This window comes from Diceros bicornis, chromosome 18, assembly GCF_020826845.1.
Source record: "Diceros bicornis minor isolate mBicDic1 chromosome 18, mDicBic1.mat.cur, whole genome shotgun sequence".
Taxonomy (NCBI): Eukaryota; Metazoa; Chordata; class Mammalia; order Perissodactyla; family Rhinocerotidae; genus Diceros; species Diceros bicornis.
Genome location: NC_080757.1, coordinates 12,196,455 through 12,210,923, shown reverse-complemented (window position 1 = coordinate 12,210,923; position 14,469 = coordinate 12,196,455). Strand labels below are relative to the sequence as shown.

Below are 14,469 nucleotides of genomic sequence, written 5' to 3'. Positions count from 1 at the left end.
AAAAATCAGCTCTTCATTTCATTGGGCTTTTCTATTGTTTTTCTAGTCTCTGTTTCATCTATTTCTGCTCTGATCTTTGTTATTTCCTTCCTCTGCTAACTTTGGACTTAATTTGTTCCTCTTTTTCTAGTTCCTTGAGGTGTAAATTTAGGCTGTTTACTTTAGAGCTCTCTTTTTTCTTAATGTAGTCATATCTCACTATGAACTTCCCTCTTAGAACTGATTTAGCTGCATTCCTTATGCTTTGGTATGTTGTGTTTCCATTTTCATTTGTCTCAAGATTTTTTTTGTTTCCCTTTTGATTTCTTCTTTGACTCATTGATTGTCCAGTAGTATGTTGTTTAATTTCCACATATTTGTGAATTTTCCTGCTTTCCTCCTGTTACTGATTTCTAGTTTCATACCATTGTGGTTGGAAAAGGTACTTGATATATTTCAATCTTCTTAAGTTTGTTAAGACTTGTTTTGTGACCCAACATATGATCTATACTGGAGAATGTTTTGTGTGAACTTGAGAAGAACGTATATTCTGCTACTATTAGATGGAATGTTCTCTATATGTCTGTTAGGTCCATTTAGTCTAAAGTGTAATTCAAGTCCAATATTTCCATGTTGATTTTCCGTCTGGATGATCTATCCATTGTTGAAAGTGGGGTATTGAAGTCCCCTACTATTATTGTGTTGCTGTCTATATCTGTCTTCAGATCTGTTAATATTTGTTTAATATATTTAGGTGCTCCAATGCTGGGTGCATATATATTTATAATTGGTATAGCCTCTTGATGAATTGACCCCTTCATCATTGTATAATGCCTGTTTTTGTCTCTTGGGACAGTTTTTTACCTAAAGTCTGTTTTGTCTGATGTAATTATAGCTACCCCTGCTTTCTTTTGGTTTCCATTTTCATGGACTATCTTTTTCCATCCCTTCACTTTAGCCTATGTCTGTCTTTAAAGCTGAAGTGAGTCTCCTGTAGGCAGCATATAGTCAGGTCTTTGTTTGTTTGTTTTATCCATTCAGCTCCTCTATGTCTTGTGATTGGAGAATTTAATCCATTTACATTTAAAGTAACTATTGATAGGTTAGGAGTGACTACTGCTATTTCGTTAATTATTTTTCTGGCTGTTTTATAATTCCTTTATCCCTTTCTTCCTCTCTTTCTGTCTGCTTTTTTGAATTGATGATTTTCCATAGTCATATGCTTTGATTCCTTTCCCTTTGTCTTTTGTGTATCTATTATAGGTTTTTGCTTTGTGGCTACCATGAAGCTTACATAAAACATCTTATAGTTATAACAGTCTATTTTAAGCTAATAACAACTTAATTTTAATCACATACAAAAACTCTACCCTTTGACTTTCCCCCTCACATTTTATGTTTTTGATGTCACAATTTACATCTTTTTATATTGTGTATCCATTAACTATTGTAACTATAGTTATTTTTAATATTTTTGTCTTTTAACGTTTCTACTGCAGTTAAGTGATTTACACGCTACCATTAAGTATCAGAGTATAATGACTTTGACTATATATTTACCTTTACCAGTGAGTTTTATACTTTCATATGTTTTCATGTTACTAATTAGCATCCTTTCATTTCAGCTTGAAGAACTCCCTTTAGCATTTCTTATAAGTCAGGTCTAGTGGTGATGAACTCCCTCAGCTTTTATTTACCTGGGAAATTCTTTATTGCTCCTTCATTTCTGAAGTTTTGCCAGGTAAAGTACTTTGGTTGACAGTTTTTTTCATTCAGCACTTTGAAAATATCATCCCACTTTCTCCTGGCTTGTGAAGTTTCTTCTGAGAAATCTGCTCATAGCCTTATGGGGGTTCCCTTGTATGTGATTAGTCATTTTCTCTTGCTGCTTTCAAAATTCTCTCTTTGTCTTTGATTTGTGACCGTTTTATTATAATGTGTATAAGTGAAGGCCTTTTTGGGTTGACTCTGTGTAGGGACCTATGAGTTTCATATACTTGGATGTCCATATCTCTCCCCAGATTTAGCCATTGTTTAGCCATTGTGTCTTTAAATAAGCTTTCTTCCCCTTTCTCTCTCTCTTCTCTTTCTGGGACTCCCATGACGTGAATATTATTTTGTTTGATGGAGTTCCATAATTCATGTAGGCTTTCTTCACTCTTTTTTATTCTTCCTTCTTTTTTCTCCTCTGACTGGATAATTTCAAATCACCTGTCTTCAAAGTCACAGATTCTTTCTTCTACTTGATCAAGTCTGATATTGATGCTCTCTATTGCAATTTTCATTTCATTCATTGTATTCTTCAGTTCCAGAATTTCTGCTTGGTTCTTTTTTATGATTTCTCCTTTTGAACTTCTTGTTCTGAACTTCTCATTTTGTTCATGTACTGTTTTCCTTATTTCACTGAGTTGTCTATCTGCATTCTCTTGTAGCTGAGCTTCCTTAGAATAATTCTTTTGAATTATTTGTCCAGCAATTTGTAAATCTCCATTTCTTTGGGGTCGGTTACTGGAAAATTATTGTGTTCCTTTGGTGGTGTCATGTCCTTGATTTTTTGTGTTTCTTATAGCCTTACGTTGATGTCTGTGCATTTGATGGAGCATTCACCTCTTCCGGACTTTACAGACTGGTTTTGGTGGGGAAAGACCTTTACTTGTGGGTAGATGCAAGGGTGCCGGCTGGGTGGGGTGTGGCAGTTCTGGTTCCAAAGAAGGTTCCAGTGTAGTCCTTGTGCAGCTCCATCAGCTGAGGTCAGTGTTGGCAAAGATTGCAGGGGTCCTCAATGGCCAAGGTGCTGGAGACCCCTTGATATTTCTTTCTTCCACAGGGGATACCACGGCTGAGGGGATTCCTCTTGGCACTAGATCCAACTTGCAGGCACCCTTACAGTGTTGATGGCACTGGTGTCTGATATGCAGATGCACACCGAGTGGCTATAGAGCCAGGGTCTAAAGCACAGGCACAAATGGGGTATCCAGGACTCTGGGGTCCAGGGCGTGCATAGAGTTGGGGGAAAAGGGTGCTGGTCCAAGGGCAGCCCAACGGCAGCTCCTTCTGGAGGGGGCGCAGCAGTGTCTCCCTCCCTAGGGAGTCCATAGTGGCACTGGCTGTTGGTTACCTCAGTGGCAAAAGCTGCCAGTGTCCACTGCAAAGCAGCCCACTGGGGTTGACACCAATAAACACTTCTGGGCCCTTTTCTATGAAAGCTGGGGCAGTCTGTGGCTGTTGTGGGGGCTGTTGAAGCCTCTGCAGCAAAGACTGCTGGGTTCCTCCACAGAGTAGGGGACCACGATGGTACCTGCTACATGGCTGATACTGGTAGCCCCCACCCTTCTTCTTTGTTCCTACCTATCTCCAGATGTCTCCACTAAGCCAATCGCCCCAGAAATCCTTTCTGTGCAGTTATTCTTCATTTTTGCTCCACTGCATTGCTGTAAGTTCTTAATTGGACTCTTGAGCCTTCCCAGGGCTATTTTTGCTCATGGATAGCCATCTAATTGTTGCTTTTTGTGAGGGGACAAAGATTAGTATCTCCTTCTCTGCCATCTTACAGATTCCACTCTCCCCTGATTCTAAATTCTAAGCAAATTCTTCAAGTGCGAAATTTGAACAAAATAATATCCAAGAAAGCAGTTTCATAGCAAGTACGAAAACCACATGGTGTGCATTTTGATATATGAAGAGCAAAGATAGGCAAAATTTTTTTGTGTAAAAGACAAGATAGTAAATAGTTCAGGCTTTGTGGGCAGTACAGTCTCTGTTGCAAACATTCAACTCTCCATTGTAGCCTGAAAGCAGTCATATAAAAATAGGCTGTAATACATAAACAAACAACATATAATACCTACCATAAGTAAATAGGCATGGCTGTATCACAATGAAACTGCGTTTACGACACAAAACTTTGAATTTTACGTAATTCTCACCTGTCATAAAATATTATTCTTCTTTTGATTTTGATTTTTTTCCAACCATTTAAAAATGTAACAACCATCCTTAAGTCACAGGTTGTACAACAGATGGCCAGCTGGATTTAGCCGGAGTTTGCCAATCCCTGGTCAAAAGCACAATACTAAAATGTAACTTGTTAGAGGTTTTGGTGGTAGGGGGAGGGTTTTTCAAGTTTTAGAGATGTGGCATGCTAACAGATTCATTAAAACTAGGATGCTTTGGAGACCATGGCACCAGAAGAGCTAAGCTGTCTCTTGGCACCTCAGGCAGACATGGGACCCTGAGTGGGGTGGGCCATAGCCATGACTCAGAGTGGCCATCCTGATGCTCTTAGAAGATTTTCAAATTGACAGAAAGTTCTCACAAGAGACAATAAAAGTGGACCTATAGATCATGATTTCAGGGGTTGAGGGTGGCCCTCGGTCACATTTATCTCACCAATGCTGAAGCTATAAATTGACCCCACATGCCCCACTCTCCCCCAGATTTTTCCCAGTACACCCACAAAGGTAGTACAGGTAACCTTGAACTCTGGGGGTCCAACAGGTTTCCCAAGATGAACTGGGATTCAGGATTCCAGATGAGTTACTTGAATCATCTTCAAAATTCACCTAAGGAGAGAAGTGAGAGGCACTCAAAATATTCTGAAGGGAAGAAAGGAAGGAGTTGTAACAATTATTCTATTTGGAATCTGACTAAGATATGAGCCCAAGGCCCCTCCCTGGGGGACAATCCCTGACATGTGCTCAGCTCCTCACAGTTCACAAAGCACTTTCCTGTCTGTCTCAGATGGGTTCCCCAGAAGCAGACCCTGATACAGGATTTGAGTGCAGGTGGTTTACTGGGAAAGTGATTCCCTGGAAGCACCAGAAGGAGAGAGAAGTGAGACAGGGAAGGTGGGAAACCAGTGTAACCTGCATTGTGGAGCACGTTACCTCTGAGCAACTGAGGCTCGACGTGCTGGGGATCTCTAGGAGACGGTGTAGAACACACTTCAGAGTTGTCTCTCCTGGGGGCCAACGTACTGCCATTTGTCGCTGGTTGAGGGCTCCTCCTGGAGCATTAACCCCCCAGTGTTTCTGGCCCGCCCCACTTGTGGGCTGAGAGAGAGCCTTCACACAGACAAACACAGGTGCTTGCAGAAGGACATCTTTGGCATTTTCTTCAATGGTGCGTGCAGAGGGGGTACTGTCAGGAACCAATAGTATCTGCTACACCATCCATTATCTCCTTCACTCCTCCATGACCTCCTACAAGGAGATGTCACAATCCCCAATTTGCAGATGAGAAAACTGAGGTCAGTGGAGCTAATAGCTCAGGTCATGGGCTTAACAAGAGCAGAGTCATGTCTGTTTTGTCCACTCTTTATCTCCCACCTCTAGAGCAGTGTCTGGCACGTAGTAAGCCCTTGACTAATATTTGCAAAATGAGGGAAAGTCACACAAGGAGTATGATTTGGAGAAGTCATGACTTGAGCTGGGATCTTCTCCCCCAAAGCCCGTGTTCCTTCCACTGACATGGCAAGATACAGTGTGTGACTTGGAGTAGGTGCATAAAACAGTTGTTGAATGAATGAATGAAGGAACTAATGAACAAATCTTCTATACCTTTATGTTCCATCCTTCCCTCCCTTCCTTAGGAATCAGAGAAAAATCCCAGAAGGAAAAAAGAGAGATGATCTGTCTCATAAACTCAAGGGAAATTGAAGATTTGCGCCAAAAATTCATGCAGCTGCTACTTCTACACAGATCTCACCCCAGAAGCCATGAGTCTCCGGTCAGGGGAAGCTGGTATCATGGAGTGATAGAGGAGCAAGGACATTTGATTGAGGTCAGAGACTTATTTGGCCCACACCTGGGTACCCAGAGAAAGCCTCACACAGTCATACTGCATGGGGTGACTGGAATCGGGAAGTCGACACTGGCCAGGCATGTGAGGGGAGCCTGGAAGGACGGTCGGCTGTATAGGGACCGCTTCCAGCACATCTTCTACTTCGACTGCACAAAGCTGGACCAGTCCAAGGCAATGAGTCTTGCTGATCTCATCAAAAAAGACCGGGCTTCCTCCGTGGTTCCCATTACACAGATCGTGTCTCAGCCGGAGCAGCTGCTCTTCATCCTCGATGGTTTAGATGAGCCAAAATGGGTGGAGAAGCAGGGGTCTCATTGTCAGCACTGGAGCCGCCAGCAGCCAGTGCGCACACTACTGGGCAGTTTGCTAGTGAAAACCATACTTCCCAAGGCGTCCTTGCTGATCACAGCTCGGACCACAGCTCTGCAGAAGTTCATTCCTTCTTGGGAGCAGCCACGTTGGGTGGAGGTCCTGGGGTTCTCCGAGTCTACCAGGAAGGAATATTTCTACAAGTATTTCACAGATGAAAGCCAAGCAATTCAAGCTTTTAACTTGGTTGAATCAAACCGAGCACTCTGGACCATGTGTCTTGTGCCCTTCGTGTCCTGGCTGGTCTGCACTTGCCTGCAGCGGCAGATGATGCAGGGGGAAAATCTCTCACTGACGTCCCAGACCACCACGGCCCTCTATCTGCACTACCTTTCCCAGGTTCTGCCAGCTCAGCCCCTCAGGACTCACCTGAGGGGCTTCTGCTCTCTGGCTGCTGAGGGCATCTGGCAAGGAAAGACCCTGTTCAGTCAGGAGGACCTCAGCCAGCACGGGTTAGATGGGGCCATCATCTCCACTCTCTTAAAGAGCGGTGTTCTTCAAAAGCAGCGCAAGTCTCAGAGGTACAACTTCAGTCACCTCTGTTTCCAGGAGTTCTTTGCAGCAATGTTCTGTGCACTGGAGGATAAGGAGGAGAAAAATGATAAGCCTAAGAGCACCAGCGGTATGAAAAAGTTGCTAGAAGTGTATGAGACGCGTGACCTGTTTGGGGCACCAACGACACGTTTCCTATTCGGCCTTTTGAGTGAGCAGGGGATGAGAGAGATGGAGAACGTCTTCGACTGCAAGCTGTCTCCAAAGAGAAAGTGGGACCTGCTGTCATGGGTGGAGGCGGAGGTCCAGCGAGAGCAGCCCTCCCTGCAGCCATATTCTCTGCAGTTGCTCCACTGTTTGTATGAGATTCAGGACAAGGACTTCCTGACGGCGGCAATGGCCCATTTCCAAGGAACAAGGATGTACGTGCAAACTGACATGGAGGTCCTGGTGTTCACTTTCTGTGTTAGATTCTGCCACCGTGTGAAGACGCTTCAAGTGAATGACAGGGGACTGCACAGGGAAGCGTGGAGGCGCCCCGGTGTAGTTCTGTGAGTACACACACCCTCCCCTCTGTCCAGTTCCTCCGTCAGTTCCACCATCCTGGGCACTGGAGGCACTCTCACTAAGCCCGGCCCTGGGGGCTAAAAGATCAAGGTCACCAGTGACTTCTAACCGCCAAATCTGACTGCTATTCTCCATCTACCTAAGGCCCCCTGCAGCAGCGTCCAGTCGTGAGACGTGCCTGCCTGCTTCCTGGCAGAGCCGCTGTGGCCCCGCCTTGTAATACTGCTTCTCACCCTGCTTCTGTGATCACCGCCACCTTGCCTTCTGGGCACGCCTCCACCCCAATGCTGACTTGAGTTCCCCTCCACGCAGCCTACTTGCCTCTGTTTCCCTCTCTTGACATGTTCGTCTCTGAGCAACTGCTCACTCAGCTGCTTCAGGCACCCCCTGGATGGCTATTGGCAGTGACATTGGCCCTGAGGTCTCCCCCATCACCTCAGAATGCATGTGTCTGAAATGGAGTCTCTATTTTCCCTTGCAAAACTGACTTCCTTGTTTCTGTCAATGACACACTACTACCCTGAGCACTCCGCCTGAAACCCCCCATCTGAGCATGGCAGTAGCTTTGTCTAACCACCCTCCAACCCAGCAACGCTGCTGACTTCTCCATTCAGATTCCCCCACCTCAGCTACAGTATTGATCATTTAGTACTGTACGTGTCTATCTCCCCCTTTAGATGATTCATTCCATAAATATTCATTAAGCGCTGATTTTACACCAGGCCCTAGAGATCACAGGTTAACAAAGCGCAATCCCTGCCCTCAGGGAACTCAGAATACGGGGGAGAAGAGAGCCATCCATCCAATAATTGCAAGAGAACGTGATGCCCACGGTAACAGAGGCATGGACATGACACGATGGTGGCTGGAGGAAGGGACTGACCACGCCAATGGACCAGAAAAGGAAAGGGTCTCAGAGGAAGAAGTGTTGGATTTGGGTCTTTTATTTTCAGATTTTTAAAGTTTTTTTCTCACAATAAAACCCATGTTCATCATAGAAAAATAAGGATATGTAGACAAGCAAGATGATAAAAATTAATGCCAACCAGAATTCCATCACTCAGAGATGACCACCATTAAGAATTGAGGTGTAGCCTCTAGTCTTTTCTCTATGCACATTTCTACGGCAAAATTGATCCGCACTGTACATTTTATTCCACAGTCTTTCTTTATTTTTATATCAAGGCTATCTTGTCGTGTTATTAAGTAGCCCGATACATCATTTTGAATGACCCGTGTGGTATTCCCTAGGGAAGGTGCCATGACTGATGTGACCATTCCTCTATTTTGCATACTTAGGTTGTTTCTAGTTAGTTGTTCATGGTTATAAATGTGAACTGAGCCTTGGACCTGGGTACGGGTGTTGCAAGTGGTGGTGGCGCGACGTGGGGACCTTCAGAAGTGTCCCAAGCAGGCACAGAGACATGGCCAGGTGGGAAGTAAGAGGAACCAGCGACACTGGGCCAGAGCAAGAGAGTTTGGAATGGACGGTGGCAATTGAGCCTGGAGAGAGTCCCATGGGAAGTCAGAGGCTACAGCTACATTGAGGAGGGAGATGTTAGGGGCATTGAGTCAGCCAGGCAAGGCAGAGAGAACAGCATGGAGGCTGCTGTAAACAAACAAAAAAGCCCAAGAAGAAATGATTCAGACGGGCCAAAGGCTGTGGGAAGGGAGAGAAGGACCAACCTGAGACAGCAAGAAGGGGCGGCTTCCCGGTATTTGGCTTGTAATTAATCATTGTATATTTTGAATAATACATTTTTAATTTTCTCTTTCAGTCCCTCTGATTAAAGATAGCAAATGTTGAGGAAACAAAAAATTTAAAAATGTATTATTCAAATTTCCCAAAACTAAATAAATGTGAAAGAAATTCAAATAATTAAACTTTCAAATGATGGGGTTTTGGGGTACCTTTGTAGCATTTATACATCTGGAGCTGTTAAAGCTTAAAAGTGCACTAAGACTTTTGGGATACTCTCTAATATCTTTTTTTTTTTTTTTTGTGAGGAAGATCAGCCCTGTGCTAACATCTGCCAATCCTCCTCTTTTTTTGCTGAGGAAGACTGGCCCTGGGCTAACATCCGTGCCCATCTTCCTCCACTTTATATGGGACGCCACCACAGCATGGCTTGACAAGCGGTGTGTCAGTGTGCGCCCGGGATCCCAACCGGTGAACCCCAGGCCACCGCAGCGGAGCGCACACACTTAACCACTTGCGCCACCGGGCCAGCCCCTCTAATATCTTTTAATCTTCACAAAACCCTCTGCAGTGGGTGCTCTTGCCTGTTTTTGCAGCTGAGGACACTGAGCGAGGCAGAGAGAAGCGGAATTCACGTGCAGGCAGCTGGCTCAGAGCCTCTGCTCCTGGCCTCTACAGGGTTCTGCACCCTTGGGGGGAAGATGAATTGAGCTGGGGACATGTTGGGACATATTAGGTCAAGGTGCCACTGGGGTGTCAAGGTGGAGATATCAGGCAAGAAAATAGAGATGCCAGTCTGGAACTTGACACAGAGTTTGAGTCATTGAAGTCCTCGAAGTAGGTGAGATTTCTAAAGTAGTGTGTGAAGGAGAATTTAAATGGGTGGCAATTACATGAGGAAGCCTCCTCTATCACTCCCAGACGAAGCCTATCATCCTCCCCACCTCAGACAGCTACTGTTCTCTCCTGGGACATTCCCCTCTGTCATCTCTCTCCTGGGGACCCTCTCTGTGGTCTTGCTATCCTTGGAAGGGGATAGGGTCCCACGAGAGCATAATATACTAGGCAGCAGTATATATGGTCATTTACCACATTCCCATCACAAAGTCATCCTTAAACCACCAATCCCAGGCTCTGTTCCCCCCTCCCATCTCCTCTTTTCCTTTCTGGACACTGGGACTCCAGAATGTCTGTGCGCAAGGAAGACAGGTATGTCTGCATTGAAGGGAGTAAGGCGGTCTGGATCCCAGCGCTCCTTCTCTATGCCAGGCCCTATGCTGGGCACTGCAGATACAAAAGATGGAAAATATCTGCCCCTGCCCTCAAGGAACTCCCAGGCTGAGGCAGACACAGACACACAAAATGAACACTTCAGTATTACACGGCAAGGGCTATAGAACAAGGAGCCACAGAGAGGAGGGGCACCTAGCCCAGAGTGGCAGGGGCAGTAGGGGAGGCTGGGCAGTCCTAGGGACAGCACTGCCCATGGTGGCCTGGCGCTCAGAGGGCAGAGCCCCACTGTGTTGTGTAGGGCTGTGCAGCTGAGATCCCGCACACACAGGTCACATCTCTCCTATCCCTCTCCCTCCCTCAGGTTCAGCTGGATCCCCATTACAGACGCCGGCTGGCAGGTTCTCTTCTCCGTTCTCCAGGTCACCGGAAGCCTGAAGGAGCTGGACCTGAGTGGAAACTTCCTGAGCCTTTCTGCAGTGCAGAGTCTTCGTGAGGCCCTGGGATGCCCTCACTGCCACCTGGAAACCCTGCGGTGAGTCTGGCCTGCATTCTGTTCTGAAACAGGGACGGACAGGCGATCTAAGATGGAAGCTGGGTCTAGGAAGGCAGACTGGTCTTTGTACTCAACAAATATTCATTGAGCCCCTCTCTGGCCATGCACTGTGTCAGGTGCCAGGGCTACTATGGTAAACAAATACAGACAGGATTCTTTTATCACAGAGCTTGCAAGAGACTGACATTAATCAATGAACCACACTAACAAATGTGTAATTACAGGCCCAGATAAGGGCTCCAGTGGAAAACTTCCTTAAGGAAGTGAAGCTTGAAGGAGATCTAAGAATACAGAGGATTTACCTAAGTGAAACAGGGAGGAAGAAAGTTCCAGGCAGAGGGAACAGCATGTACAAAGGCCCTGTGGCAGGAGGGAGGATGGGCAGTCAAGGCATTGAAAGCAGGCCAGTGTGGCTGGAGGGGAGAGCAAAGTGGTGAAATGAGGCTACAGAAATCAACAGGATCCAGACCACACAAGGCCTTGTGGACCCTGTTGAAATTTGGGGGTTTTTTTCCTAATGCAAGGGATTATAAGCAGAAGGATGGCAAGATGTATACATTTTCAAAGTAGAAACAGACTTCACTGTGAAAAATGGATTGGAGGAGTGCAAAAGTAGAGATAGAGGACCAGTTCATAGGAAAATTTCAGTAGTTCCTGTAAAGATAATGAGAGCTTAGACTAAGGAAAATTACTATAGCTTCAGTAAGAAGTGGTGATAGCTTGGCCTACAGTGTTGGCCATGGAGATGGAAAGAAGTGAATGGATTCAAGAGACCCATAAAAGTAAGTCAACTAGACTCAATAATGGATTGGATTTATGGAAAAAAGGAGATAGAGATATCAAGGATGATCTTAGGTTTCTGACCAGAAGAATTCATGGGATTGTGGCACCTTCACTAAGATGGAAAATACTGGAAGAGGAGTGGCTGGTGGATGGGATGTCATGAGTGTGATTTTGTGCATGTTTCTTTTAAGTTCCTTTAAGTATCCAAGTGGAGATGTCAAGCAGGTATCAAATAAGTTCTACGCAAAAATAGGATTGCACCGTAAAACAAATCTCAACAAATTTAAAAAGATTGAAATCATACAAATTATATTCTCTGACCATAATGGAATGAAATTAGAATTCAATAGCAGAAGGAAATTTGGAGAATTCACAACTATACGGAAATGGAATAACATACTCCTAAATAACCAATGGGTCAAAGAATAAATCACAAGAGAAATTAGAAAATACTTTGAGATGAAAGAAAACAAAAACACAACATACCAAAACTTATTTGATACAGTTAAAGCAATGCTTAGAAGGAAATTTATAGCCATCAATGTCTATGTTAAAAAAAGAAGAAAGGATACCACTACACACCTATTAAAATGGTTAAAATCCAGAACACTGCCAAAACAAAATGCTGGTGAGAATGTGGAGCAACAGGAACTCTCATACATTACTGGTGGGAATGCAAAATGGTACAGCCATGTTAAAAGACAATTTCACAGTTTCTTACAAAACTAAATATGCTCTTACCATACAATCCAGCAATCATGCTCCTTGGTATTTACCCAAATGAGTTGAAAACCTATATGCACACAAAAACCTGCACACAGATGTTTATAACAGCTTTATTCATAATTTCCAAAACTTGGAAGCAACAAAGATGTCCTTCAGTAGGTGAGCTGATGAATAAATTGTGGTACATTCATACAAGGAATACTATTCAGCTCAAAAAAAAAATGAGCCATCAAGCTATGAAAAGACATGGAGGAACATTAAATGAATATTATTAGGTGAAAGAAGCCAATCTGAAAAGGCTACATACTGTATGATTCCAACAATGTGACATTCTGGAAAAGGCAAAACTATGGAGACAGTAAAAAGATCAGTGGTTGCCAGGGGTTAGGAGGGAGAGAAGGATGAATAGGCAGAGTGTGGAGAATTTTTAGGTCAGGGAAACTATTCTGTATCACACAATAGTGGCGGATACATGTCATTACCTATTTGTCAAAAACCATAGAATGTACAATACCAAAAGTGAACCCTAATGTAAACTATGGACTTTGGGTGATTATGATATGTCAACGTAGGTTCACTGATTGCAAACAAATGTACCACTCTGGTGCCAGATGTTGATAATAGGGGAGGCTGTGCATGTGGGGACAAGGGATATATAGGAACTCTGCATGCTTTTGGCTCAATTTTGCTGTGAACCTAAAACTGTTCTAACAAATAAAGTCTATTTAAGAAAAAGAGGAGGAGGAAGATGAGGAGAAGAAGGAGAAGGAGGAGGAGAAAATCAATAACTTAACCTTTCACCTTAAGAAAATTTAAAAAAAAAAAAAGAGCAAGCATAACCAAAAGCAGAAGGAAGGAACAATGAAGACTAGAGTGGAAATAAATAAAATAGAAAGTACAAAAACAATATAGAAAATAATGAAACTAAAAGTTGGTTCTTTGAAAAGATCAAAAAAATTGACAAATTCTTAGCTAGACAACCTAGGATAAAAGGAGAGAAGACTCAAATTACTAAAATCAAGAAGGAAAGAGGGGACATCACAATTGACCCCACAGAAAAAATTTTAAAAGAACTTTAAGGGAATATTATGAAACATTGTAAGCCAACAAATTAGATAACCTTGATGAAATGGACCATTTTCTAGAAAAACACAAACTACTGAAATTGACTCATGAAGAAATAGAAAGTCTGAATAGACCTATAACAAGTAAAGAGATTGAATTAGCACACAAAACCTTCTTACAAAGAAAAGCCCAGGCCCAGGTGGCTTCACTGATGAATTCTACCAAACATTTAAAGAAGAATTAACACCAATATTCTCAAATTCTTCAAAAAATAGAAGAGATAATACTTGCCAACCATTCTATGAGGCCAGCCGTACCCTGATACCAAACTTAAACAAAGATAAGCAAAGACATTACCAGAAAAAAAAACTACAGACCAGTGTCTCTCTGAATATAGATGCAAAAATCCTAACAAAATACTAAAAACATATAAAAAAGATTGTACATCATTACCAAGTGGGACTTATCCCAGGAATGCAAAGTTGGTTTAACCTACGAAAATCAATCAATATAATACATCACATTAACAGAATGGAGGACAAAAACCACATGACATCTCGATAGATATAGAAAAAGCATTTGACAAAATCCAACACTTTTCACATTAAAAACATTCAACAGGGGCCGGCCCGGTGGCACAGCAGTTAAGTACACGCGCTCCACTTCGGCTGACCAGGGTTCACAGGTTCAGATCCCAGGCACACACTGATGCACCACTTGTCAAGCCATGCTGTGGCGGCGTCCCATATAAAGTAGAGGAATATGGGCACGGATGTCAGCCCAGGGCCGATCTTCCTCAGCAGAAAAAAAAAAATTCAACAAACTAGGGATAGAAGGGAACTTTCTCAGCCTGATAAAGAGCACCTATGAAAAACCCACAGCTAACATCATACTTAATGGTGAAAGATTGAATGTTTTATGCTAAGGTCAGGAACAAGACAAAGATGTCCACTCCTATCACTTCTATTCAACATTGTCCTAAAGGTTCTAACTAGGGCAATTAGGCAAGAGAACGAAATAAAAGGCCTCCGGAATATAAAGGAAGAAGTAAAACTATGTTTTAAGCTGACATGATCTTGTATGTAGAAAATCTTAAAGAGTTCACAAAGATACCTATTAGAATTAATAAACAAATTCAGCAAGGTTTCAGGATACAAGGTCAATACGTGAAAATCAATCGTACTTCTATACACTAACAATG

The 14,469-nt window shown here is 43.4% G+C and overlaps 1 protein-coding gene across 4 annotated transcripts in view; it reads left to right on the top strand.

Annotated features, from left to right (window-relative positions):
* The window catches only part of NLRP1 (NLR family pyrin domain containing 1), a 48,890-nt gene that overhangs the window by 7,773 nt on the left and 26,648 nt on the right, over window positions 1-14,469 (top strand). For all 4 annotated transcript variants that reach the window (XR_009222678.1, XR_009222679.1, XM_058560004.1 and 1 more), the window contains exons 5-6: window positions 5,570-7,193; window positions 10,503-10,673. Coding sequence is in view for 2 of the 4 variants with exons in the window: in XM_058560004.1 (XP_058415987.1) it covers window positions 5,570-7,193; window positions 10,503-10,673 (1,795 nt within the window). In the remaining 2 variants the exon portion in view is untranslated. The remainder of the gene's footprint in view (window positions 1-5,569; window positions 7,194-10,502; window positions 10,674-14,469) is intronic.